The sequence below is a fragment of the Schistocerca piceifrons genome, chromosome 2 (genome assembly GCF_021461385.2).
Source record: "Schistocerca piceifrons isolate TAMUIC-IGC-003096 chromosome 2, iqSchPice1.1, whole genome shotgun sequence".
NCBI lineage: Eukaryota > Metazoa > Arthropoda > Insecta > Orthoptera > Acrididae > Schistocerca > Schistocerca piceifrons.
The window spans coordinates 611819549-611845724 of record NC_060139.1 but is presented as its reverse complement, the minus strand read 5'-3'; the positions used below and the strand labels follow the sequence as shown (position 1 = coordinate 611845724).

The 26176-nt window shown below is 38.8% G+C and overlaps 1 protein-coding gene across 3 annotated transcripts in view; it reads right to left on the bottom strand.

The window, feature by feature from the left end:
• Positions 1 to 26176, bottom strand: part of LOC124773042 (patronin) — a 399845-nt gene that overhangs the window by 111831 nt on the left and 261838 nt on the right. For all 3 annotated transcript variants that reach the window (XM_047249368.1, XM_047249369.1, XM_047249370.1), the window contains 3 exons: positions 15029 to 15155; positions 9822 to 10095; positions 7389 to 7860 (listed from right to left, as the gene is read on the bottom strand). In XM_047249368.1, coding sequence (XP_047105324.1) covers positions 7389 to 7860; positions 9822 to 10095; positions 15029 to 15155 — 873 coding nt within the window. The remainder of the gene's footprint in view (positions 1 to 7388; positions 7861 to 9821; positions 10096 to 15028; positions 15156 to 26176) is intronic.

The following is a 26176-nucleotide window of genomic DNA, read 5'->3' as shown; positions in this document are numbered from 1 at the left end:
GCTCTGAACCTTCTCCAGTGGAAGAAAAATTAAATTAGCATTGTCTCTAAAGTAGGAGGCATTTTGGTGCAGCCAAATGGGTAGCTAAAATAATCACAATCACAAACCCTGAATAAATCTTTTAGCTATTAGGCAACATCATTCTGAAGAACTAAGAACAACTATCACACTGATATTTTAACTGACTCTGGCCATAAAAAACTGTAAATCTGTAGCTTTAAATATCTGTTGAAAAATTCTGCAACAGCCAATTTGGCAAAACTTTTGGAAATTATGGCAGTGGCACTCATTCATAGGAAAGGGACGCATAGTTTATACAGTGGGGTAAATATGTTACAACGAACATGTTGAATAATGTCATAAATTGGTTGATCAGACATGTTAAATATGCTGAAAAGTGCGTGCGTGTGTGTGTGTGTGTGTGTGTGTGTGTGTGTGTGTGTGTGTGGGGGGGGGGGGGGGGGGGTGATGAGGCCAACTCAGCAGAAAAATATTGAAGGAACTGTGCTAATAAAGTTACACATACAGACTTATCTCAATGGGTGCAGTTTCCATCATCCAGCTGAGTAGAAAGAGCTATGATGAACAACTTAGAACACAGAGCTAGGACCATTTCAGACAATGACCAACTTAGATCTGAAAGTTAGTCATCTGACAATGGTATTCAGAAGGAACGGGGTATTCTGTCCGTGATGGTAACTCCATGCTGTTGAAGAAACCAAGAGGTGATGCCACTTAACCCTGCCAGGTGGATGATTATGATGATGATGATGATGATGATGATGCTTGGTTTGTGGGGCACTCAACTGCACAGTCATCAGCACCTGTAAACATTCCCAGTCTGCACACAGTCCAACCTAGCTACTTTCATGAATGATGATGGAATGATGATGACAACACAAACACCCAGTCCCTGGGCAGAGAAAATCCCCAACCTGGCTGCTGGGAATCGAACCCAGGACTCCGTGATCCAGAGGTAGCAACACTAGCTACTAGACAATGAGCTACAGATGTGCCAGTTGGACTAATACATATTACAGTTCCCATTCTGCAATGCAAAAATTAATCAGAAAGGTGGAATACTACAAGAAATCAGATCAGTCTTCCACTCACCTAAGAAACTTAGAGAAATATTACCACCTGCTGAAGATAATCTCAGCCTGATAGTACCTGTGATGTGTAATATTCCTTGTGGGTGTGGCAGCAGTTACGTGGGGGGCAGTCATGTGGACTTTTGCCAATTGCTGTGTTGTGTATCAACATCACATTAAACACAGCAACTAAAAAAAAAGAATCAGTTGTGGCCAAGCACAGCCTGTTAAATAAGCACAGTATTATGTTTGAACATATGAGAATCCTGACCCACGCATTGAACACTGGGACTCTGATTAGGAAAACAGTGGAAATTAAACTCTGTGATAACTTCAGCAGACACACCAAATGCATGGATGTGTGCAATCAACACAGAAAGGGAACAGAGGAAGACTGCCTCATGTAAGTGGCAGCAATGTAAGTGGAGCTGGACAGATAGTGCAAATGTAATCTGTGGGTGCAAAGGGTGCCACCTCAGCATATGTAATATCTTTGACGTAATCTAGCCAAACAGCTGCCATCTTATGGACATTAAAGTGGGAGCCTCACAAGTTTCATTATAGTCTTAAAATCTGATGATGCTGACAGAGGCAATCATCAAAAGCTTGGGATTTTGTACCAGAAGACATAAATTACTTGGATATATTGCATTCACCAATTCAAGGACATTGTTATAGTCACCCATTCAATTGAAAACACACACACACACACACACACACACACACACACACACACACACACACACACACACACACACACACGAGGAAGATAAACTGAATAAATAAATTCATAAGTAGCCTAAAACTGAACATAAAAGATGGAAATCATCAATCCACATTTAAGTTAGTTTCAAATTAATCATGTGGCCACCTTGTTTCACCATCAGAAGGAAGTGATGAATGTACAAATTAAAAAAGGAGCAAATATAGAAACATACCATTATCTTACTGCTACATAACCGAAATTTATCACACAAAAAGAAAAGGATTACAAAACAAAAATCTTAAAAACATATAATAAACCCTGAATGCAAAGAAAAAAAGATTTACAAGAAAAGCTTCACATACAATTGGAAGCTCTGGACGAAATTCAATCTAAATTGGTCAAGACATCTTACGAAGTTGCCACAACAAAGAGACTGAAGAAACACAGATGGTGGAGTTACCAGTGTGAGGATGCATTAGAACTAATAAAATGAACTTTAATGAAATTATGGAAAATCCAGGGTGGAATAATGACAACATTATGAAAAGGATAAGAATGCTTCTCACCATATAGTGGAGATTTTGGAAATGCCAATCTTTAAAAAAATAAATAAAAAAATAAACAATACTAAAGGTAATCGTGAATTTACTGAAAGACAATGATCACTAACAGCTAAAATTGTAAGATTAGTTAAACGGAAACCTGGAGACGGACCAGCTTTTGCAACTTAATGAGGACTTATAAAAAAAATTAGGTCCTTCTGCAAAACTTTTAAATTTAATTTGCAAGTATACCAACCATCAAACATGAGTTTCAAAGATGAACAAAGAAAGCTGGCCCTAAATAATCAGGAAAATTGGATAATATTGGTAAGGTATTTGTAAGGTATTTTTAAAAACTTCTAAAATGAACCGAAAGAGAAATTCCCAAAGAAAGCTCCATAACTGATTCACAACTGCCAAAATTTTCAGTAAATTTCACAAATTATTAAAGAACTGAAAAGTAAGAAAGCTCTGGGGAAAGACATTGTCATTGCAGAAGTGTGGAAAAACGTGCATGACAGAACTGTCAAGCAACTACAAAAAGAAATTAAAATGCCTGGGAGACCTAACAAATACCACAAGATTGGAAAATAGCACTTTTTTATCCATTACAAAAAAGGGGGCAAAACAGATACAAACAATAACCAAGGCACGTCTCTCCTCACAGAGACATACAAAATCCTGTCAAAAGGTTTGCAAAATACATTAGAAAATCAAAAGGCGGAACAATTAAGACAGTAACCTGGATCATGTGTCAGTCAAAAATCTTTATTTATCCTTTATTGATAGAGGAAAAAAAAACCTATGATTCAATCAATAGAGATGCATTATTCAACATTCTAGCATAATTTGAAGCTGACAAACATTAAGCAACCTTTGACCATTACAACTTCCAAATCAAATTTTTAGATGAGATACCAAACCTTTTCAAAATTAAAGCACAGTGAGGCAGGGGGATGGATTGTCTCCATTATTATTCAACTGCATTTTGGAGAAAGTAGTACAGTATGAGACTGTAGAAAAAGAACAAAAGTTGAGGAAATATATAAAGAGAAACTTGGAAGAATGGGAAAGAGGATGCTGAAACTGACTGCCTGCCTTTTGTTGATAATTTAGCAGTCTTAGCAGAGAACCGACAAGATGCAACAAAACACTATCCGAGAGGTAGCAGAAAATTATGAATTATAAATTTCATTTGAATAACTGTGTACACAAGCAACTTTAAAAGTGCACCAAAACATATGGAATCAAAATATGGAAAAAATAAAGAAAGCCTCAGAATTTAAATATTTGAAACGAACCAAAGAATAGCTCTGGATAAAGCAGCTGAGAAACAGAGCTCGAAAAATGAAAATGGCACTCAGCTCAAACAATATGTACATTCTATTCAGACAAAACTGAGGAATTACTTTGTCGTGATTAACACCAGGTGTCCTTATATCGTAGAATGCTTTGTCACAAACACAGTCAAACATTTACAAAATTTGAAAAAAAAAAAAATAATAATTTGCAAAATCTTGTGTCCAAGGTATGAATATTGGACTTCGAAACTGAAAAGCAACCAGGAAGTGTACAGAAAAACTTACAACATAATACATTGAACGAGAAAGTGGAGGATTTTATGGCCACTTAGAAAGAATGGTTAACAACAGAATGTCAAAAAAATATTAAATTCCTTAGAAAAAAGAAACAACAGCTTTCATAGTTTAACTAGTTAAGAAAGATCCACAGGAATTGGAAGTAACTGACAAACACATAGAAAACAGGCATGTATTCAGGGAAAAGGTTCATAAACTGAAGAAAACACAAAAGTACAGGAAAAATATATGGACAGAAGAAAGAAGATAACAGAGAGCAGAGTGAAGAAGTATTTGTGTGGTGGGAGGTAGGTGTGTGTGTGTGTGTGTGTGTGTGTGTGTGTGTGTGTGTGTGTGTGTGTGTGCGTGCGCGCGTCTCTCTCTCTCTCTCTCTCTCTCTCTCTATCTCTGTGTTTACTGAAGAAGCTGTGGCTGCAAGCTTTATGTGAGTGTCCTTTAATTGTTCCTGTCTGCAACTTGACAGTCTTCTTTATGTAAGTAGCAATCTATCTTTTCCTACACTGCTGATATTCCTTCCTGGGTTTCCACTGTTTGATATCAGAACAATGAAACAAATACATTTATTTGTTGGATAATGTTCAAAAGTTTGTAATGAGGACACTTTAATGCAGCAGTTTTAGGTGATGTGTGCTTTGCAATTTGGTTGCATTGAATACCGCAAGAGGTCGGGCCTGAACTACCCCATTAACAAAGCTATGGCAACCGAAAAAAAAAACACTGTACAGAAGCCGTTCCCGAATGCTTTGTGTAATGCATTCCTTGTTGCTTTCTTTTCTTATTTTGAAATCAGTGAAGTGCCTGACCTTGTCCATCATAGATTTTGATTATGACCCTCACATCACCAGTAGGGATTGGTGATCCCTGTGTCAATATGTGTTTTGCTTTCACAAAACACGGGTGTAGACTGATACCCTGAAAGAGGGGGGCAGGGCTTGTTTCCTCACATCACCCCACTCTCATTTGGTGGCCAAAACTCTAGTTTTTCTATACTCACAGGTATCTGCTACTACATAGTGTTCACACACTGCACAATTGCAATTGGTAAACAAATCCATCACATATTTCGCCTGCGCCTAAATCTTTCTTCTAATGTTCAAATAGTTATTTTAAATTGTACTACTATGCCTTGCTGGTTCCATCTGTGGAACTGTCAACTATGTGTCACATAGCTATGAATGCCCGTGAATGGTTGAAATTAATATCTGCAGCTTTTGTAATCATCGAAATGGGCAGGAAAACACACCTTGAACACCTTAAATACGGAACACATTCAGTTCACTGGCATGAAAATGCTGCTGCTTCTAAACATAAATCATTTGTTGAAAGCTTCAAAAGAGCCAAAACAAGAAAACAAAAGCCATTTTGGAAAAAAAATTAGTTTTTGGAAAAAAATAAGTTTTTGCGAAGGGAACATTCCAGTCTAAAAGTTTCCGATCAGTACTTTTTTAACAGTTAATTTCAAAGCACTACCACCTAACTTCATTCACATAGCATAAGAACCTCTTAAATTTGTGTGCCTAATCATTTACACACAAAAGCAACAGATGCGAATTATGACATTCTATATTATGTAAAGAAATAGATGCTACATTTTTCCTAAAATCATACGTAACACTTGTCCTAAATGCTGCTATAAAACTAACTAAACCATCTTGTAACATTATTAACAACAAAAGTGCTGCTACCCTTGAGATTGTGCCCTATAGTTAAATAGCTAACATTTAGTATTTATGTCTAAAAGAAGAAGAAGAAGAAGAAGAAGAAGACTAATGCTCTTGGCTTAACTTCTTTTAAAACCATTTTTTTGCTGTTTGTAAACTTAAATATTTTGTTTTAATTTTTCTGATTCTTTTTGTTTTATACTGTTGGAACCAATTTCAAACATAAAATCAAGCTTCCTACAAATGATAGGCCAAGAAGGCAGCGCACTATTCCTCATTCAAATAAAGCTACTTCATTCCTCATACAGCAGAGAAGCCAGTCCCATGTGTTGCATGGATTGTGCACTAGGCAATGTCAACGAACATAACCAAAACAAGATGTTAGAAATTTTTAAACAATAGCACTGAACCACATTTGCACTATGTCATAGGAGTGTCAATCAATGAGAAGAGAAAGGACACTTGCTGTCACTATGACAAGTGAATGATTAACACATTTGTTTCTATGACAAGACCCCCAGCCCCCCGTCATTGAAAGCCTTTGGTGATGTGAAGTACTCTCTCTTGTACTGTACTTTCAACCCCAGTTGTACTACTATGAGTAAAAGTTCTGAATATTTTCAAACATTTTGCAAGAGCATGTATGCTGGGATGCATTGCATCAAGACCACGGTACTTCTGAAATCCAAAAAAGATTTATGTAAACATATAAAAAAATGTCTTTAGTGATTCGTATACAACAGCAGAGGGAAGTGATTTCTTAAACATGAAATGTGTTTAATTTAGTAATAATACTTTCTCTAAAGATTAATACTGGGGATTATGGTAATCAGAAACTGGAAGTTCTGAAATACATATTGCTTTTATCGCAAGTACTTATTTCTGTTCTCCAAGAACTTAACACTATTCAGATATGGCATTACAAAAAAATAATGCCATGACAATGGTGAGAAAATGAAGTAATTCATTTATCAAACCCATAAAAATTCTGATTAACAGGAAAAGTCTAAACTACTGAAACTCAATAAGGCAATACTAATCAGTGTCCATATTGAATATATAGGCAATGTTCAAATAAAATATTTGCTGAATTTTCATGCCTACAGAAAATTTGTCAGCTGATTTGCAAATGGGAATTGAAAATAGTTTAACTAAAAGAGGAAAACAAAACTGTTTTCACACAGAATCCTCTGCGAGACTTCTGTACAAAATTTGTAATTGTATTCTTACCAGAGAAATTTGTTTGTAACAAATTCTGCAAGACATTTTTGGTAACAAGGCATGTTTGTGCTTTACATAGAACTGTTTTTTGGAACACACACATCACAGTACACAGTGGTAAAGACAGTAGAATGTATAGATAACCACTTGATTTCCCTTAGCAATAATTTCAGCATAAAAAAGGTGCCACCCAGTTTAAACAAAACTGTCATATTAGCAGTTGTTTGATTGCAGGATGGAGCACTTCAGTCATTAATATGATTTCTCATTACCACAGTAACCTGTAACATGATCTTCTTCATTTATACTGATTTTTTTCAAATTATTTTCTACCTTTGTTAGTAACCAATATCCGAAAGTATTTTAAAAGAAATTCCATGGCAAGAGAGAGAGAGAGAGAGAGAGAGAGAGAGAGAGAGAGAGAGAGAGAGAGAGAGAGAGGAGGAGAAGAATAAGAAGAAAATATAAGGAAGAAGAAAAGAAAAAGGAAGAAATGACAGAAGGGGAAAGAAGCATTGCAAACAAATTCATGCACTCTACAGGCTTTCCACGTACATTCATTTTCTGACCTTGATTTGTCTCTGTGTCAGAATGCTGCTGCTGACTTGTGCAACTCTGTTGCTGCCACGTTGTTGTATTAGGAAGGGCACCGAAAGTTGTTTTTTTCTCACTACTGCCACTAGTTCCATTGAATGTACTCTGCAGTCTGCCTGAGTCTTTTTCCTCATCTCTGTGCCCATGTCCTGCATGACCTACTTCACCGCGGCGCTGTGATAGTTCAACGAAACTAGTTGGCATCGCTGCACAGTCAACAGTATCTGGTTTTTCTTCATCTTGTTTCTCTCTTCCATTTACACTATCACCAAGAACCAATTCCACACCACTGCTCCGGGCATCTTGTGCGCTTGATCGAATAGGAACAGCAGGAGCCCCTATTCCATGCTCAGACTTGCGTCCAGTATGAACAGCTGGTTCTTTATCAGGATTGCGGCCCAAGAACTGCAAATTTTCTTGAGAACCTCCAAAATTCTCCAGTGTTAACTGAAACACAATTTAAACATATGGGTGACATGGCAATCAACAGTCACTACAAGCTTGTTGATCTAGATTATTCTAAATCATTGGTGTATTCATACAAAAATGGTCAAATTGAGTGATATGTGACACTTATAAATGTGTGCTTAAAAACAAAATAAAGTTTTAAGGCTGACTGGAAGTTTTAAACATTTCTGTTAACACTGTAGAGATCAATTTACACCTGACGCCACATCAAAACACTCCAAAATGCATTTTAATTAGCGGCATTCATACATGCCATCAATGTCACATCATTGTCAAAGTTTCTCAGGAAGAAAGTTTTGACAGTGAAGTTGTCTGCTAACATCTGAAGTTAACCTATTTTCATATAGTTCCTTATGTTAACATTGCAAATGTTACATGCTGAGTTGGATAGTATTTCCATTGAGTATTATTCTTATATGTGAGGATAGATTTTTGAAAGAGTGTTTAGATTTTACAATAATACAACAGATCTGACACCTGTACTGTGTAGTAAATGAGAACATAAACTGATAAAGCAATTTTTGTTTAATAACTTTTTATTACTTGATAAATTAAGCTCTAAAAGGAGCAAAATACAGTTGTTTATAACTGTATTTGCTAAATAGAAAAAACACGATGGAGATAAACAAGCTCTTCATATTCCTTACAAATATTGTCTGCTGTGTTGGTACTTATATACAGTAGCAAACATCAAAGTTTTGAAATGATGTTTCACTCCTCAGCAATTTACCATACGAAACTGATCAAGAACATCAAGCATGAAGTTTGCTTTGATCAATGAAAAATGTTATAATTCTTAGTTCTTAAATTCCAATATTATACTCTTCCTTTTTGAATCGCAGATGGTATCTCGTAATATTACTTTCACCACTCAATACTGGGATACATGAACTGACATATGATGTCCAGTGTAAATACAACCTGACTGTAATGTGATGTGATGGTCTGTTGACATCCAGCATGAATCTGCCTTAATGGTGACATTTGTGACTAATCAAGCACAAATTCATCAGCTACACAGCTACACATTTTTTCCATTACTGATACAGGTTTTTTTAGCTTTTTCAACAAGAAGACTAGGAGAAGATGAACAGAGAACAACCCTCAGCAGGTAATTTGTGAAGTTATTCACTGAGTGGCAAGTTAATTGGGAAAAAGCAACATGTCAGAGAACAGGTATCACAAATACATGGCCATTACCAACAGAATTTCAACAACACATGTACCACCAGTGCAAGTTTGTGAACTACTAACAAGTTTAAGCAAAAAGAAAGTGACAAAGGCAGCAATCAGGAAATTAGACTGCTCTAAATACTGTGAAATGTCTCACACTGTATCATTCTTGAATAAAATTGTCACATTATTAGTACAAAAAAATTATTCATATGAACTGTTTGCTGATGCATAAATCAATGCACATACTGAATAGGGTTGCTATTGATTAAACAGACAGGCATTGTATTCAAGAGAATGGAGGATCTAATCCTTATCCATCCACCTTGATTTAGGTTTCTTTAAATTACTTCAGGCAAATGCCAATATGGTTCTTACAGTAAGGTCATGAACAAGTACCAGCTCATCCTTAAACTAGGTCTATAAGTATGTAAATGTCTGTGTATGTGAATAATGATTTTGTTCTAAAACTCTAAGCCGTGATATGTCTAATTTCCTTGTACATGCACTCTACAAATAAATTACTATTACTACTACAACCACCACCACCACCACCACCACCATTAATAACATTGGAGAAGTTGATAATATCCTGAAAGGAAGATCATCTATTCTCATACCTTTATCCATATTTCTAACTGTCTGCATAATCACCTTAACAAACATATTTTGATGGTACCACCTTTACCAAAACATAGTTTTTATTTTACACTCTTCATCCATGTGTATTTCAGTGCTTTAACATAATTGTAAGAACTACTGTTTACCTGGGAATCATCAGACACCGAATTTCGTCTGGAACGTCTTCCAGCATATGAGGTTCGCCGCTGCTCCTCCCAATTACTAGGCCGCCCAGCTGCAATGGGTTCCCCTCTTTCATCTGCCTTGCTGTCCTGATTAGTCCGTTCTTTTGATGGACGCAGTCGTGCAGGTATTAATGGTTCATCCTGGCTCTGACTGTGGCCTGACAATGCCACTGCACTCAGTGTTGGAATACCACGTCCACGATGAACAACAAATTGTTCTTCAACATCACCTCTTCTGTAAAATGAAAACATATCTATCCAATAATTATAGGATGTTTGTTCCTCCCGAAACATCTTTATTACACATATCTGAGCATACAAAAGATACCAAAAAGAAACAAACTAACTTTCTACCGGGCATAGCTTTTGTAGTAACGCGTTGTTCTGCTAGGAGCAAACATTGCAGAGACAGTAAGTAAACATAGTGCCATCACTGCAGAAGGTCAGGACAAGTTTCAGGAGAATTACAGTGGCAACTGTTTTGTGTTACTGTCAATTTTGCAATGGCTGATTTTTGCGAACAGCAAGCAGCGATGAAAAATGGAACAGAAAGTTCTGAAATGTTAAAAACAGCATAGAAGGATGGTGCTATGGGGAAAACTCAACTGTCTGAATGGTTTTTCCCATTTCAAAAATGTTGAAATGGCAACTGATGACAAACCTTATTGGGCTCATCCTTCCTAGGCCCAAAAATATGAAAATGTTGGAAATATTCATGCTATCATCAACAAAAATCAACTATGGAAGAAACTGTGAAGGTGTTGGGAGTTATGGAGTTCCGTGCAGCGAATTGTGATGGAGGATCTGGGAATGGAAAAGGTGGCTGCCAAAGTCATGCCACAAGTGCTGACTGCTGAACAGAAACAAGGTCGCATGGAAGAATGCTATGCTTTGAAACAAGAGTCCCGAAATAATTCAAACTTTTCCTCAAACTTTATCACAGGTTACAAAACTTCGTGATATTATTATAACCCTGAATCAACGTAACAATCAAACCTGTGGAACTTCAAAATTCGCCCCACCCCAAGAAAGCTCATCAGCTGAAAACAAACATTAAAACAATGCGGATCTATTATTTTGATGCGAGACGGTTGTCCATTCAGAGTTTGTTCCACAGGGTCAACCATTTAAGAAGGCTTTCTACTTGAAAGTTGGCAGAAGTGGCCTGATTTGGGGCAGTCAGGTGACTGGTTTTTCCATCAAGATAATGCCCCTGATCACACACCCCTATCTGTACAATTCTTTACCAAAAATGGTATGGCCACTGTGCCTCACCTCCCATACTTACCCAACCTTGCTCTGTTTGCCCTTTTTTGATTTCCTAGAATGGAAAGAGACAAGGAAAGTGGAGGGGTGGAGGAGGGGAGGGGAGGGGGGGGGGAGGGGAGGGGGGGAGGGGGGGGAGGGGAGGGGGGGAGGGGCGATTACGACAGAGTTGCTGTCAAGCATCACAAAAGAAGAATATGTTTTGTAAAATGGAAAAGAAGATTAAACAAGTGGATTAGTGCAAGTTGAGAGTACTTTGAAGGGGACTTGTGGTTTTTGTCTAAAATATGAATAAATATGTTAAAAAAATAACTTCAGATACTTTTGGATAACCCCTCATACAAATAAAAAGGTCCAAAAGTAACTAATCATTTTTTCTTTTGTAGGTATCAGCCTCAATTACTTCTTGCTTATTTCTCTCATTTTTTCATAGCATACAGCTACAGCACATTTTTAGAACTCAGGAATTTGAACTGGGTCTGTTATTCTGCTGTTATTTCCTACTCCTCCTGTGTACCTTTCCTTTACTGACCCAGGGGTTCAAGTAATTTTGCTTCTCTGAAATCATCTTTTTCTTTTTGTTATTCTGAATAAAGAATTTCAAAATTTTCAGAAGCTTAAAATTAAAATGGATTTTTAAATTTATCTCTCTCTTGGTCAAGCATCTTTCTTTCCTTTGGTAAGAAGACATCTCTATTAAGTCAAATGCGTAGTCAGAATGTAGAATTTGAGAGTAACCACCACACGTTCCATGTTAACTACTTTAAGTAGCATGGAGAGAATATTAGTTTGTACTCATTACAGTTTATAATTTTGTGTGTTCGTTACTTCATCGCCAATGTAGAAAACTAGATTTGGGAGAGATACAAGTTTGTAAAATTTCATGCTAACACCTGCGCATGAGCCACACAGCGTCCCACTGCCCACCCTAGTTTTATGATAGCAAGTAGCATTAAAATATTTACATTACACTCAAAGCAAAATAATGGCTATCCCTGCCTCTAAGAACTTCTCACTCTTTAGTGACAACTAAGAACAAATTTCAGCCTTACACATTGCAATTTCAGATATTCATTTCACTCCCAATCCAACTTTTTACCTTGCTTGTTGCTTCTTAAACTGTCTTCAAATTTAACAACATGGCAAACGTGTATGAATTCTGCAACTCAACAAACTTGCAAGCTCTCACTTTGAAGAAAAGGAAGGGAGAACAAGAAAACATCACTTTTGCTGTTTGTACTGTACACTGAAAATTCATCGCAATACATAAAGAACATGGCGAGAAAAGGTAAGGCTTATGAATTAGATAATTAATGTGCACTACTTAATTAACCAGTACGCTTTTACTTAAGTTTAATCATTACGCCATTCCCACCCCAACACCTTGCCACATGGGTCATATCCTGTCGAAGACGCAGGGGTGTGACTTATCCAATTCACCCACCAAGCACATCCTACTCCAGTTCTGTCACAGGCTAATCCTGTCCAACCAGTGGCAGGGTCACTTGTGGAAGCAGCCACAGAATACCAGCCTGGTTGCTATTTCTATACAGAATTTTATGTGGACATGACATCCAAAAAGCTGTGTATCTGAATGAATGGTCACAGTCTAATTGTGGTCATCAGCAGAGAGTACCACCCAGTGGCAGAACATGCTACTGAACACAACATGCTGTATTGCAATGGCTGCTTTACAACCTATGCCATTTGGTAGAGGGCTCTTGCAAGTGAGGCGGACAGTGGACAAAGAGAAGCATACACTGACAGGCTTTGTGGGAGACAGCACTCTATGAGCAATTTTGGGGATAATTAGGTAAAACATATGAAGGAAAGAGCTGGTCCTGGCTAACCAACAGAACCCTACATAAGGGAACTGAAGGATTGATTTTTTACTGCATACGAACAAGTCATCAGAACTAATGCCATCAAAGTGATAATCGAGGAATCAGCATAAGACCTAAAGTGCAGACTCTGCAACGTCACTGACGAAACAATTTACTGTATATTGAGGTGATGCAAAAATATTTCTCAGACCGATTACAAGCAGAACTGCAATGATGAGGCACAACTGATCATACGGAACTTAAGTAAAATTACTACATGCCGATGGCAAGGAACTGGTATGGGACCATAAGCAAAGAAATGTAAAAAATGAAAAGGACTTCTGACTTCAGATAGACTGAATGCTGATACACCGAACATTACAACTGTGGAGAGAAATTATTGACAACTGACACTTCCATTCCAGGTGATAGCAGAACTGACTCCAAGGACTTGAGAGTTGAACTACAGTGACTTTGGCATAAACCAGTGAAAATGGTCCCAAAGGTTCTCAGCAAACTGAGAGCAGTGCCAGAGGAGCTTAGCTGGCACTTTAAAACCATTGGTATTGATAAAATATCAACCTGCCAACTGCAAAAAGCCACTTCACTGGGATCTGCACAAATTACCTGCCAATAAATGATACAGTCCTAGACAGTTGCGATGTGTCCAACTAGCAATAAAATATGAAATCCAGCACAGTGAACTCATTTGCTACGTTTATTATTATTATTATTATTATTATTATTATTATTATTATTACTATTATTAGTGCTATTACTATTACAGTCCTATTTTGGAATACTAGGAATGTCTCAACCAGAAAATGAAGGAACTTACATGCCTGCTCATCTCTTGCATTTTACACTTTATGCAATGTTCAAAAATTTGGATGATTCAATTACTGTTCGGTAGCAATGATATTCTATCAGGTGTAGCTATATTCTGATTATTGGACATAGTTCAAACATTCAGTATTTTTCACTAAGAGGGTGATGTACCTTGATGGCTGAGTGTCAGATTACAATCTAAAAAATGTAAGGGGCTGACAACAGACAGTTCCTAAATTTCTTCTTCTGTTGCTTATTGCTGCTTTGACCAGAGACAATATTTTTTCTTTTACTTCTGAGAAATGCCTAACTGCACTGTAATTGTATTCCACATTGAACTGTACTTCCTTCTATCATAACTGGTTCAACTGGTTGGTCAGTTCAGAGATTGGAGAAAGGCAAGTGTGGACCACATCCAACAGGATAATGTCTATTAAGACAAACTGGTATGCACTATTGGGTGAAGCTAATTTCACTACTACTACTTCAAGTGAAAAGAAAAATATGTTTAACAGTGATAAATACACTTCCTTTTAATATTTAGTACTATGTGTATCACAAATGCACATTGTTTGATTTCGTAGGCAAGACTTTTACAGCCATATTACCCAACTGTTTATCTTAAAATAACTCAAAATAAAATAACACATGTATGAAGGAGTTATTGTTATGTCAAAAGGAGGTACACTTTCCTGGGGAATAGTTCTCTATCGTAGTAAGTACAGGAATACATGAAAAAGAATAATCATTTCCAGTTTTACACTAATGACATAAATCAGATATTTTAATTAACAATGACCATTAAGCCTTCATTCCATTCTTAGTTTCTAATTAAGATATAGAATTATGTTCATATCAACTATGGGGAACCATGTAAGAAGGGGAACTTAATTTGCATCTGAGAATAACAGTGTCATTACTGCACCCTGCTGTGTCATCTTCAGTTCTATCACACAGCAGCTATACTAAATCACTGCAGGAAATATATATTCTTCTTGTGTTTCTGTTGCTTTGAACATAATAATATCTTCAAATGGATATCACACAATACTACTTTGATGTCACTATGGGCACATAAAAGTGAGCATCATAGAACTTTATGTTGTTTCCCACTGACACTGGGAATCACGTGAAATTCATTACGAGTAGTTTTTGTCTGAGATGACTCCACCTACAAATCCCAAATATTCGAAGCTCCTTGATCTCATACAGAAAAATTGTGTGCATCTCCTGTTCACAGGCACAATTTACCTTTCTTCCTGCATAGTGTTCTTCTCCAAATGATCCATGGATCCTTTTGTTTGCATATCATTTTGCTGAAGTGAGTAGGATTTCTTGAGAGTGTAAGATGCTTGAATCGTGGGTGAAGATTTTGACACTGTAAAAGTAAACACACGATGCTGCCAAAATCAAAAACAGTAAGTAATATGAGACAGTTTACATAGTTTATTTATTTTATTTCATAACTTATGTCTTGTTACAAACCAAAGTAATATATCAATGAAAACAAAGATAAAAAATCTACTCGCCAAGTGGCTGCAGAGCACACACATAAAAGGCTGTTGTGATTGTGCGATTGGCAAGCTTTCAGAGCCAGTGGTTCCTTCTTCAGGCAGAAGGGTTGAAGGTGAAGGAAGAAGGATGAAGGAAAAGGACTGGAGAGGTCAAGGAAAAGGGGTAGATTTTGGGAAAGTCACCCAGAACCACGTGTCAGGGGAGACTTACCATTTGGTATGACAAGGAAAGACTGATCGGGGACTGCAACGGATGAGATTTGAAAACCTGAGAGCATAAAAGGTGGAAGACAGGGTAATATTCAAGACAAAGATTACCACCAAAACATCGTGCATGAGTTAATAAGAATGAGAAGCTAAGTGCATTGTACTTAACAGGGGTGGGAGGGGGCAGTGAAAATCAGACGGGAAAGACAATGAAAGATGTAGAAAACTAAAACAGAGTGAAGCAAAGAGTAGTTACAGTGAAAAAAAGCTGAGGTGGAACAAATTAACATAAATTAAGGCTAGGTGAGTGGCAAGAACCAAGGACATGTTTTCGTGCTAGTCGTCACCTGCAGAGCTCTTAGAAACTGGTGTGGAGCATGTGGTGAAACAGGCACCAAGGTCACAAATGTCATGTTGTAGAGCATGCTCGCCAAAAGGATATTGCAAGTTGCTAGTATATACCCTCTGCCTATCCCCATTCATCGTAATTAATAATTTGGAGGTAGTCATCCCAATGTCAAAGGATGAACAGTGTTTACATTATAGCTGGTACAATATGTGTCGTTTCATAGGTGGCTCCCCTTTGATAGTATATGTTTTTCCAGTTACAAGGCTAGGTGGTGCTAGGAGGGTGCATAGGCCTTTTAACTGGCAAAACATGGAATAGCAAAGGGAGAGCCACTTGTGAAACGACACATCACATACCAGCTATTATGCAAACATTGTTCAGCCTTCTACATCAGCATGACTACCAACAAATTATCGATTAGGATGAATGGGCATAAGCAGACGGTATACAGGGTAGTCCATTGATTGTGACCAGGCCAAATATCTCACAAAATAAGTGTCAAACTACAAAGAACGAAACTTGTCTTGCTTGAAGGGGGAAACCAGATGGCGCTATGGTTGGCCCGCTAGATGGCGCTACCATAGTCAAACGGATATCAACAGTATTTTTTTAAAATAGGAACCCACATTTTTATTACATACTCGTGTAGTACGTAAAGAAACATGAATGTTTCAGTTGGACCACTTTTTTCACTTTGTGATAGACGGCGCTGTAATAGTCACAAACATATGGCTCACAATATTAGACGAACAGTTGATAACAGGTAGGTTTTTTAAACTAAAATACAGAACGTAGGTACGTTTTAACATTTTATTTCTGTTGCTCCAATGTGATACATGTACCTTTGTGAACTTATCACTTCTGAGAACGCATGCTGTTACAGCGTGATTACTTATAAATACCACATTAATGCAATAAATGCTCAAAATAATGTTCGTCAACCTCAATTCGTTTGGCAATATGTGTAATGACATTCCTCTCTACAGCGAGTAGTTCGCCTTCCGTAATGTTCGCACGTGCACTGACAATGCGCTGACGCATGTTGTCAGGCACTGTCGGTGGGTCACGATAGCAAATATCCTTAACTTTACCCACAGAAAGAAATTCGGGGACGTCAGATCTGGTGAACATGCAGGCCAATCCACCTGTCATGAAATATGCTATTCAATACCACTTCAACCGCATGCAAGCTATGTGCCGGACATCCATCATGTTGGAAGTACAATGCCATTCTATCATGCAGTGAAACATCTTGTAGTAACATTGGTAGAACATTATGTAGGAAATCAGCATACACTGCACCATTCAGATTGCCATCGATAAAATGGGAGCCAATTATCCTTCTTCCCATAATACCGCACCATACATTAACGCACCAAGGTCGCTGATGTTCCACCTGATGCAGCCATCGTCGATTTTTCATTGCCCAATAGTGCATATTATGCTGGTTTACGTTACCGCTGTTCGTGAATGACGCTTCCTCGCAAAATAGAACGCGTGCAAAAAATCTGTCATTGGCCCATAATTTCTCTTGTCCCCAGTGATAGAACTGTACACAATGTTCAAAGTCATCGTTGCCATGGAATTCCTGGTGCATAGAAATGTGGTACGGGTGCAATCAATGTTGATGTTGCATTGTCAACACCGACGTTTTTGAGATTCCCGATTCTCGTGCAACTTGTCTGCTACTGATATGCGGATTAGCCTTGACAGCAGCTAACACACCTACTTGGGCATCATCATTTGTTGCAGGTCGTGGTTGACATTTCAGATGTGGCTGAACACTTCCTGTTTCCTTAAATAACTTAACTATCTGGCAAACGGTCCAGACACTTGGATGATGTCATCTAAGGTACCGAGCAGCATACATAGCACACGCTCGTCGGGCATTTTGACCACAATAGCCATACATCAACATGATATCGACCTTTTCCGCAATTGGTAAACGGTCCATTTTAACGCGGGTAATGTATCACGAAGCAAATACCGTCCACACTGGTGGAATGTTACGTGATACCACGTACTTATACGTTTGTGACTGTTACAGCGCTATCTATCACCAAGCAAAAAAAGTGGTCCAACTAAAACATTCATATTTCTTAATGTACTACACGAATATGTAATAAAAAATGGGGGTTCCTATTTAAAAAACGCAGTTGATATCCGTTTGACCTATGGCAGCACCATCAAGCGGGCTAACCATAGCGCCATCCGTTTCCCCACTTCAAGCTAGACGAGTTTCGTTCTTTGTAGTTTTTTCGTTTGATGCTTATTTCGCGAGATATTTGGCCCGGTCACTATCAATGGGCCACCCTGTATACTGGCAGCTCACAATATCCTGTTACAGAGAATACTCTATAACATGACATTCATGACCTCAGTGCCTGTTTCACCACATACGCTGTCTGCATTCTTTGGCCAGACACCAGTTCCTCAGAACTCTGCAAGTGGGAACTAACACTACAACATGTCCTTGGTTCTCGCCACCCACCTCGCCTTAATTTATGTTAATTTGTTCCGTCTCAGCTTTTCTTCACAGTAACTACTCTTTGCTTCACTCTGTTTTAGTTTTCTACATCTTTCATTGTCTTTCCCGTCTAATTTTCACTGCCTCCTCCCACCTCTGTTACGTACAACGTGCTTAGCTTCTCACACATACTAACTCATGCACGATATTGTAGTAGTAATCTCTGTCTTGCATACTACCCTGTCTTTCACCTTTGAGCTCCCAGGTTTTCAAATCTCATCCAATGCAGTCCAAGCAATCAGTCTTTCCTTCTCATCCCATATGGTAAGTCTCCCCTGACACGTGGTTCTGGATGACTTTCCCAAAATCTACCCCTTTTCCTTGACCTCTCCAGTCCTTTTCCTTCATCCTTCTTCCTTCCCCTTCAACCTTTCTGTCTGAAGAAGGAGCCACTGGCTCTGTAAGCTTGTCAATCTTAACAACCTTATGTGTGTGTTCTGCTGCTGCTTGGTGAGCAGATAAAACAAAGTAATAGATATTTATGAAGAGTTACAAAGTTACAAAAAAATGTTGCTAAAGCAACCATACAACTACTCTTATCAATAGTGCAAGGTCAACACTGTTAAAAGGTAAAGAAGAAAATATTCAGATGTTGCAAGTATTCAAAATAGGATACCCACAACTTTGCTGAATCAAAGTGATTGTGCACAAAGCTTTGTGGCAGGCAGCACGATTTTTTTCCAGAAATCTTTGTTGTTTATGCAACATACAAAGCTCCACAATAAGTAACATTAACATTTATAAGTTAATGGTGTAATTAGATTCTGTAGGTCTCAATAAAAAAGGTGAACTAAATAGAAACCTAGTCCCAACAGGGAATCATACAGCGCTCTTAGAAAAAAGTGTTCCGAGACTGTTACCTGAAATGCTCCTCCATGATACTGACAAGAGGGAGATTGAGTTAATAATTAAATCACTAAAGACCAAGAACTCTCATGGATATGACGGGGTATCTAGCAGAATACTGAAGTATTGTTCCACGTATATTAGCTCAGTACTTAGCCATATCTGTAACTTTTCCTTTAGCAGTGGTCGGTTTCCTGACCGATTAAAGTACTCGGTAGTGAAGCCACTTTATAAAAAGGGAGACAGGGATAATGTTGACAATTATAGACCTATTTCTATGCCATCGGTGTTTGCTAAAGTTATCGAGAGGCTTGTATATACAAGGTTACTGCAGCATTTAAATTCACATAATTTGCTGTCAAATGTACAGTTTGGTTTTAGAAATGGCTTAACAACTGAAAATGCTATATTCTCTTTTCTCTGTGAGGTTTTGGACGGATTAAATAAAAGGTTGAGAACGTTAGGTGTTTTCTTTGATTTAACGAAGGCTTTTGACTGTGTTGACCACAAAATATTACTGCAGAAGTTGGAACATTATGGAGTAAGGGGAGTAGCTTACAATTGGTTCGCCTCCTACTTTAAGAACAGAAAGCAGAAGGTAATCCTCCGCAATATTGAGAGTGGTAATGATGTTCAGTCCCAATGGGGCACTGTTAAATGGGGCGTTCCCCAAGGGTCGGTGCTGGGGCCACTGCTGTTCCTTATTTATGTAAATGATATGCCTTCTAGTATTACAGGTGATTCAAAAATATTTCTGTTTGCTGATGACACCACCTTGGTAGTGAAGGATCTTGTGTGTAATATTGAAACATTATCAAATAATGTAGTTCATGAAGTAAGTTCGTGGCTTTTGGAAAATAATTTGATGCTAAATCACAGTAAGACTCAGTTTTTACAGTTTCTAACCCACAATTCAACAAGAACTGACATTTTAATCAGACAGAATGGGCATGTTATAAGCGAGACGGAACAGTTCAAGTTCCTAGGCGTACGGATAGATAGTAAGCTGTTGTGGAAAGCCCATGTTCAGGATCTTGTTCAGAAACTAAATGCCGCTTTATTTACCATTAGAACAGTATCTGAAATAAGTGACATTTCAACACGAAAAGTAGTATACTTCGCATATTTTCATACGCTTATGTCATATGGTATTATTTTTTGGGGTAATTCTTCTGATTCAAAAAGGGTATTTTTGGCTCAAAAACGGGCTGTTCGAGCTATGTATGGTGTAAGTTCGAAAACCTCTTGTCGACCCCTATTCAATAGTCTGGGAATTTTGACATTGCCCTCACAGTATGTATTTTCTTTAATGTCGTTTGTTGTTAGCAATATTAGCTTATTCCCAAGAGTTAGCAGCTTTCACTCAGTTAATACTAGGCAGAAATCAAATCTGCATGTGGAATGCACTTCCTTGACTCTTGTGCAGAAAGGAGTGCAGTATACTGCTGCATCCATTTTCAATAAGCTACCACAAGAACTCAAAAATCTTAGCAGTAGCCCAAACACTTTTAAGTCTAAACTGAAGAGTTTCCTCATGGCTCACTCCTTCTATTCTGTCGAGGAGCTCCTGGAAGAGATAAAAAATTAAGCAAATTCCAGTGTTACATTCTTGATTTTCTTTATTTAAACTAACGACTTGTTTCATTTTATCTGTTTCTACAATCGTGTTATAATTTCATGTATTGACTCGTTCCATGACCATGGAGACTTCTCCTAAATGTGGTCCCACGGAACAATAAATAAATAAATAAATAAATAAATAAATAAAAACATGTTTCGTTACTAATGACATATGGATTAAATGTATCCTAAGATCATTCATGAGACAATATTATTCACTATCACACATAATCCTATGCATGAAATTCTAGGAACTTTTTCATCTTCAGCAGAATTATAACTGAGGCTCATTTCCTTATATTTTCTTAACACATGTAGAACATCAAATGACAGTACAATGTACTCTCAGTTATTCGTAACACAGGAAAAGTACTGCTCAACATTTTAGTGCCAAATCAATCACTTGTGACATTACTATCACACACTGGAATCGGTGAAGATTTCTTGTCAATGAAAGGAGCACTGAATCAATATGACTATTCACTAACTTTATAGTAATAATGACTAACTACATTCCAGGATCAAATGGTTCTATAAATAAAATGTTAAGCTACTTGAATGTGCTGTTGGACAGTTTTGAGAACAGTTGTCCAAACTATCAAAGCACATGTGTTCAGTATAATTAAGCAGAGTTCATGACTGCCCACATTTACTGAATTAACAAAATAATATTCAAAACAAGTTACAAACATTATTTCCACTATTTAGAAGAAAGTTAATGTCCATTCTGCTTATTTTGGCAAGGCAGTGATTTGGGCAATGCAGTAATTTTCTAATCAATGAATTGTGGATGTTAAAAGTTGCAGTAAGAATTTTGGGACTGTAATCACATGTATTTTTTTACAGCAATCTTCAATTGTTGACCAAGGAAAGGCCCTTCTTTCATCATGTACCAACAGGATTTGATGTGGAATCTGACGGTGTTTCTGAGGTAAAGATAGTAAATACTGTACAAAATAGCACTTAGTTTTCAATTGTGCTACAGTGCAACTACCATCTGTATCTTCCCCATTGGAAACTTGTACTTCCCTTCATGTTATTAATTTTGTCGAACATTTATAAATGGACAATTCAAGAGGGTGGTTTGACAAGTCTAGTAAATTTCCTTGAAGGAAAGTAACATTTTAGTTGCATCTTCATGGTTTGTAAGCTTGATTATTCCAAGGATCGTATACAGAATTTGACGAATGTAAAGCATGAAGTTTGTTGTTGACAACCATCTGAATTGGTCAGTTAGCTGATTGTGATTGAAAATTGAAAGAATGGAGTTTTTTGCAGTTATTAAACATTTTCATTTGAAGGTCTGGATTGCCACATAAATCAAAACAAAACTGGATGAAGCTCACACGAACTCTGCACCATCACTGAAGACCATTTACTTTTGGATTAATGAATTGGTCGGACAATATCCGAAGTCAAGGTCACTCTGGCCATCCACCCCTAAGGACACCACTGACAAAATTCGTGACATGGTAATGCAAGACCACCAAATAAAAATTCTTGAGGCTGCTGGCATCTCAACTGAGTGAGTGCATAACATACTATACACAGAAGTTATGAAGAAGGTGTGCGTGAGGTGGGTGTGGCGATTGCTCGAAGTCAACCAACAGGCATCTGGTATAACATTTCACAACAATGTCTGGCAATGTTTGATCAAAATTCACAAGACTTTTTGCATCAATTTGTGTTTGTTGTTGAAACCTGGATCCATCACTACACACCACAGTCATAACATCTACATCTACATCTACATTTATACTCCGCAAGCCACCCAATGGTGTGTGGCGGAGGGCACTTTACGTGCCACTGTCATTACCTCCCTTTCCTGTTCCAGTCGCGTATGGTTCGCGGGAAGAATGACTGACTGAAAGCCTCCGTGCGCGCTCGAATCTCTCTAATTTTACATTCGTGATCTCCTCGGGAGGTATAAGTAGGGGGAAGCAATATATTCGATACCTCATCCAGAAACGCACCCTCTCGAAACCTGGACAGCAAGCTACACCGCGATGCAGAGCGCCTCTCTTGCAGAGTCTGCCACTTGAGTTTGTTCAACACCTCCGTAATGCTATCACGGTTACCAAATAACCCTGTGACGAAACGCGCCGCTCTTCTTTGGATCTTCTCTACCTCCTCTGTCAACCCGATCTGGTACGGATCCCACACTGATGAGCAATACTCAAGTATAGGTCGAACGAGTGTTTTGTAAGCCACCTCCTTTGTTGATGGACTACATTTTCTAAGGACTCTTCCAATGATTCTCAATCTGGTACCCGCCTTACCAACAATTAATTTTATATAATCATTCCACTTCAAATCGTTCTGCACGCATACTCCCAGATATTTTACAGAAGTAACTGCTACCAGTGTTTGTTCCACTATCATATAATCATACAATAAAGGATTCTATATATTCGCAATACATCACATTTGTCTATGTTAAGTGTCAGTTGCCACTCCCTGCACCAAGTGCCTATCCGCTGCAGATCTTCCTGCATTTCGCTACAATTTTCTAATGCTGCAACTTCTCTGTATACTACAGCACCATCTGCGGAAAGCCGCATGGAACTTCCGACACTATCTACTAGGCCATTTATATATATTGTGAAAAGCAATGGTCCCATAGCACTCCCCTGTGGCACGCCAGAGGTTACTTTAACGACGTCTCTCCATTGATAACAACATGCTGTGTTCTGTTTGCTAAAAACTCTTCAATCCAACCACACAGCTGGTCTGATATTCCATAGGCTCTTACTTTGTTTACCAGGCGACAGTGCGAAACTGTATTGAACGCCTTCCGGAAGTCAAGGAAAATAGCATCTACCTGGGAGCCTGTATCTAATATTTTCTGGGTCTCGTGAACAAATAAAGCGAATTGGGTCTCTCACGATCGCTGTTTCCGGAATCCATGTTGATTCCTACATAGTAGATTCTGGGTTTCCAGAAATGACATGATACGCGAGCAAAAAACATGTTCTAAAATTCTACAACAGATCGACATCAGAGATATAGGTCTATAGTTTTGCGCATCTGCTCGACGACCCTTCTTGAAGACTGGGACTACCTGTGCTCTTTTCCAATCATTTGGAACCTTCCGTTCCTCTAGAGACTTGCGGTACACGGCTGTTAGAAGGGGGGCAAGGTCTTTCACGTACTCTGTGTAGAATCGAATTGGTATCCCGTCAGGTCCAGTGGACTTCCTCTGTTGAGTGATTCCAGTTGCTTTTCTATTCCTTGGACACTTATTTCGATGTCAGCCATTTGTTTGTTTGTGTGAGGATTTAGAGAAGGAACTGCAGTGGTCTTCCTCTGTGAAACAGCTTTGGAAAAAGGTGTTTGGTATTTCAGCTTTAAGCGTGTCATCCTCTGTTTCAATGCCATCATCATCCCGGAGTGTCTGGATATGCTGTTTCGAGCCACTTACTGATTTAACATAAGACCAGAACTTCCTAGGATTTTCTGTCAAGTCGGTAAATAGAATTTTACTTGCGAATTCACTGAACGCTTCACGCATAGCCCTCATTGCGCTAACTTTGACATCGTTTAGCTTCTGTTTGTCTGAGAGGTTTTGGCTGCGTTTAAACTTGGAGTGAAGCTCTCTTTGCTTTCGCAGTAGTTTCCTAACTTTGTTGTTGTACCATGGTGGGTTTTTCCCATCCCTCACTGTTTTACTCGGCACTTACCTGTCTAAAACGCATTTTACGATTGCCTTGAACTTTTTCCATAAACACTCAACATTGTCAGTGTCAGAACAGAAATTTTCCTTTTGATCTGTTAGGTAGTCTGAAATCTGCCTTCTATTACTCTTGCTAAACAGATAAACCTTCCTCCCTTTTTTTATATTCCTATTAACTTCCATATTCAGGGATGCTGCAACGGCCTTATGATCACTGATTCCCTGTTCTGCACATACAGAGTCGAAAAGTTTGGGTCTGTTTGTTATCAGTAGGTCCAAGATGTTATCTCCACGAGTCGGTTCTCTGTTTAATTGCTCGAGGTAATTTTCGGATAGTGCACAGAGTATAATGTCACTCGATGCTCTGTCCCTACCACCCGTCCTAAACATCTGAGTGTCCCAGTCTATATCTGGTAAATTGAAATCTCCACCTAAGACTATAACATGCTGAGAAAATTTATGTGAAACGTATTCCAAATTTTCTCTCAGTTGTTCTGCCACTAATGTTGCTGAGTCGGGAGGTCAGTAAAAGGAGCCAATTATTAACCTAGCTCGGTTGTTGAGTGTAACCTCCACCCATAATAATTCACAGGAACTATCCACTTCTACTTCACTACAGGATAAACTACTACTAACAGTGACGAACACTCCACCACCGGTTGCATGCAATCTATCCTTTCTAAACACCGTCTGTACCTCCGTAAAAATTTCGGCAGAATTTATCTCTGGCTTCAGCTAGCTTTCTGTACCTATACCGATTTCAGCTTCGGTGCTTTCTATCAGCGCTTGAAGTTCCGGTACTTTAACAACGCAGCTTCGACAGTTTACAATCACAATACCGATTGCTGCTTGGTACCCGCATGTCCTGACTTTGCCCCGCACCCGTTGAGGCTGTACTTGCTCAAGGCCATCTAACCTAAAAAACCGCCCAGCCCACGCCACACAACCCCCGCTACCCGTGTAGCCGCTTGTTGCGTGTAGTGGACTCCTGACCTATCCAGCGGAACCCGAAACCCCACCACCCTATGGCACAAGTCGAGGAATCTGCAGCCCACACGGCCTCAGAACCGTCTCAGCCTCTGATTCAGATCCTCCACTCGGCTCTGTACCAAAGGTCCGCAGTCAGTCCTGTCGACGATGCTGCAGATGGTGAGCTCTGCTTTCATCCCGCTAGCGAGACTGGCAGTCTTCACCAAATCAGATAGCCGTCGGAAGCCAGAGAGGATTTCCTCCGATCCATGGCGACACACGTCATTGGTGCCGACATGAGCGACCACCTGCAGATGGGTGCACCCTGTACCCTTCATGGCATCCGGAAGGACCCTTTACACATCTGGAATGACTCCCCCCGGTATGCACACGGAGTCCACATTGTTTTTCATCCCCTCTCTTGCTGCCATATCCCTAAGGGGCCCCATTACGCGCCTGACGTTGAAGCTCCCAACTACCAGTAAGCCCACCCTCTGCGACCGCCCGGATCTTGCAGACTGAGGGGCAACCTCTGGAACAGGACAAGCAGCCATGTCAGGCCGAAGATCAGTATCAGCCTGAGACAGAGCTTGAAACCGATTCGTCAGACAAACTGGAGAGGCCTTCCGTTCAGCCCTCCGGAATGTCTTTCGCCCCCTGCCACACCTTGAGATGACCTCCCACTCTACCACAG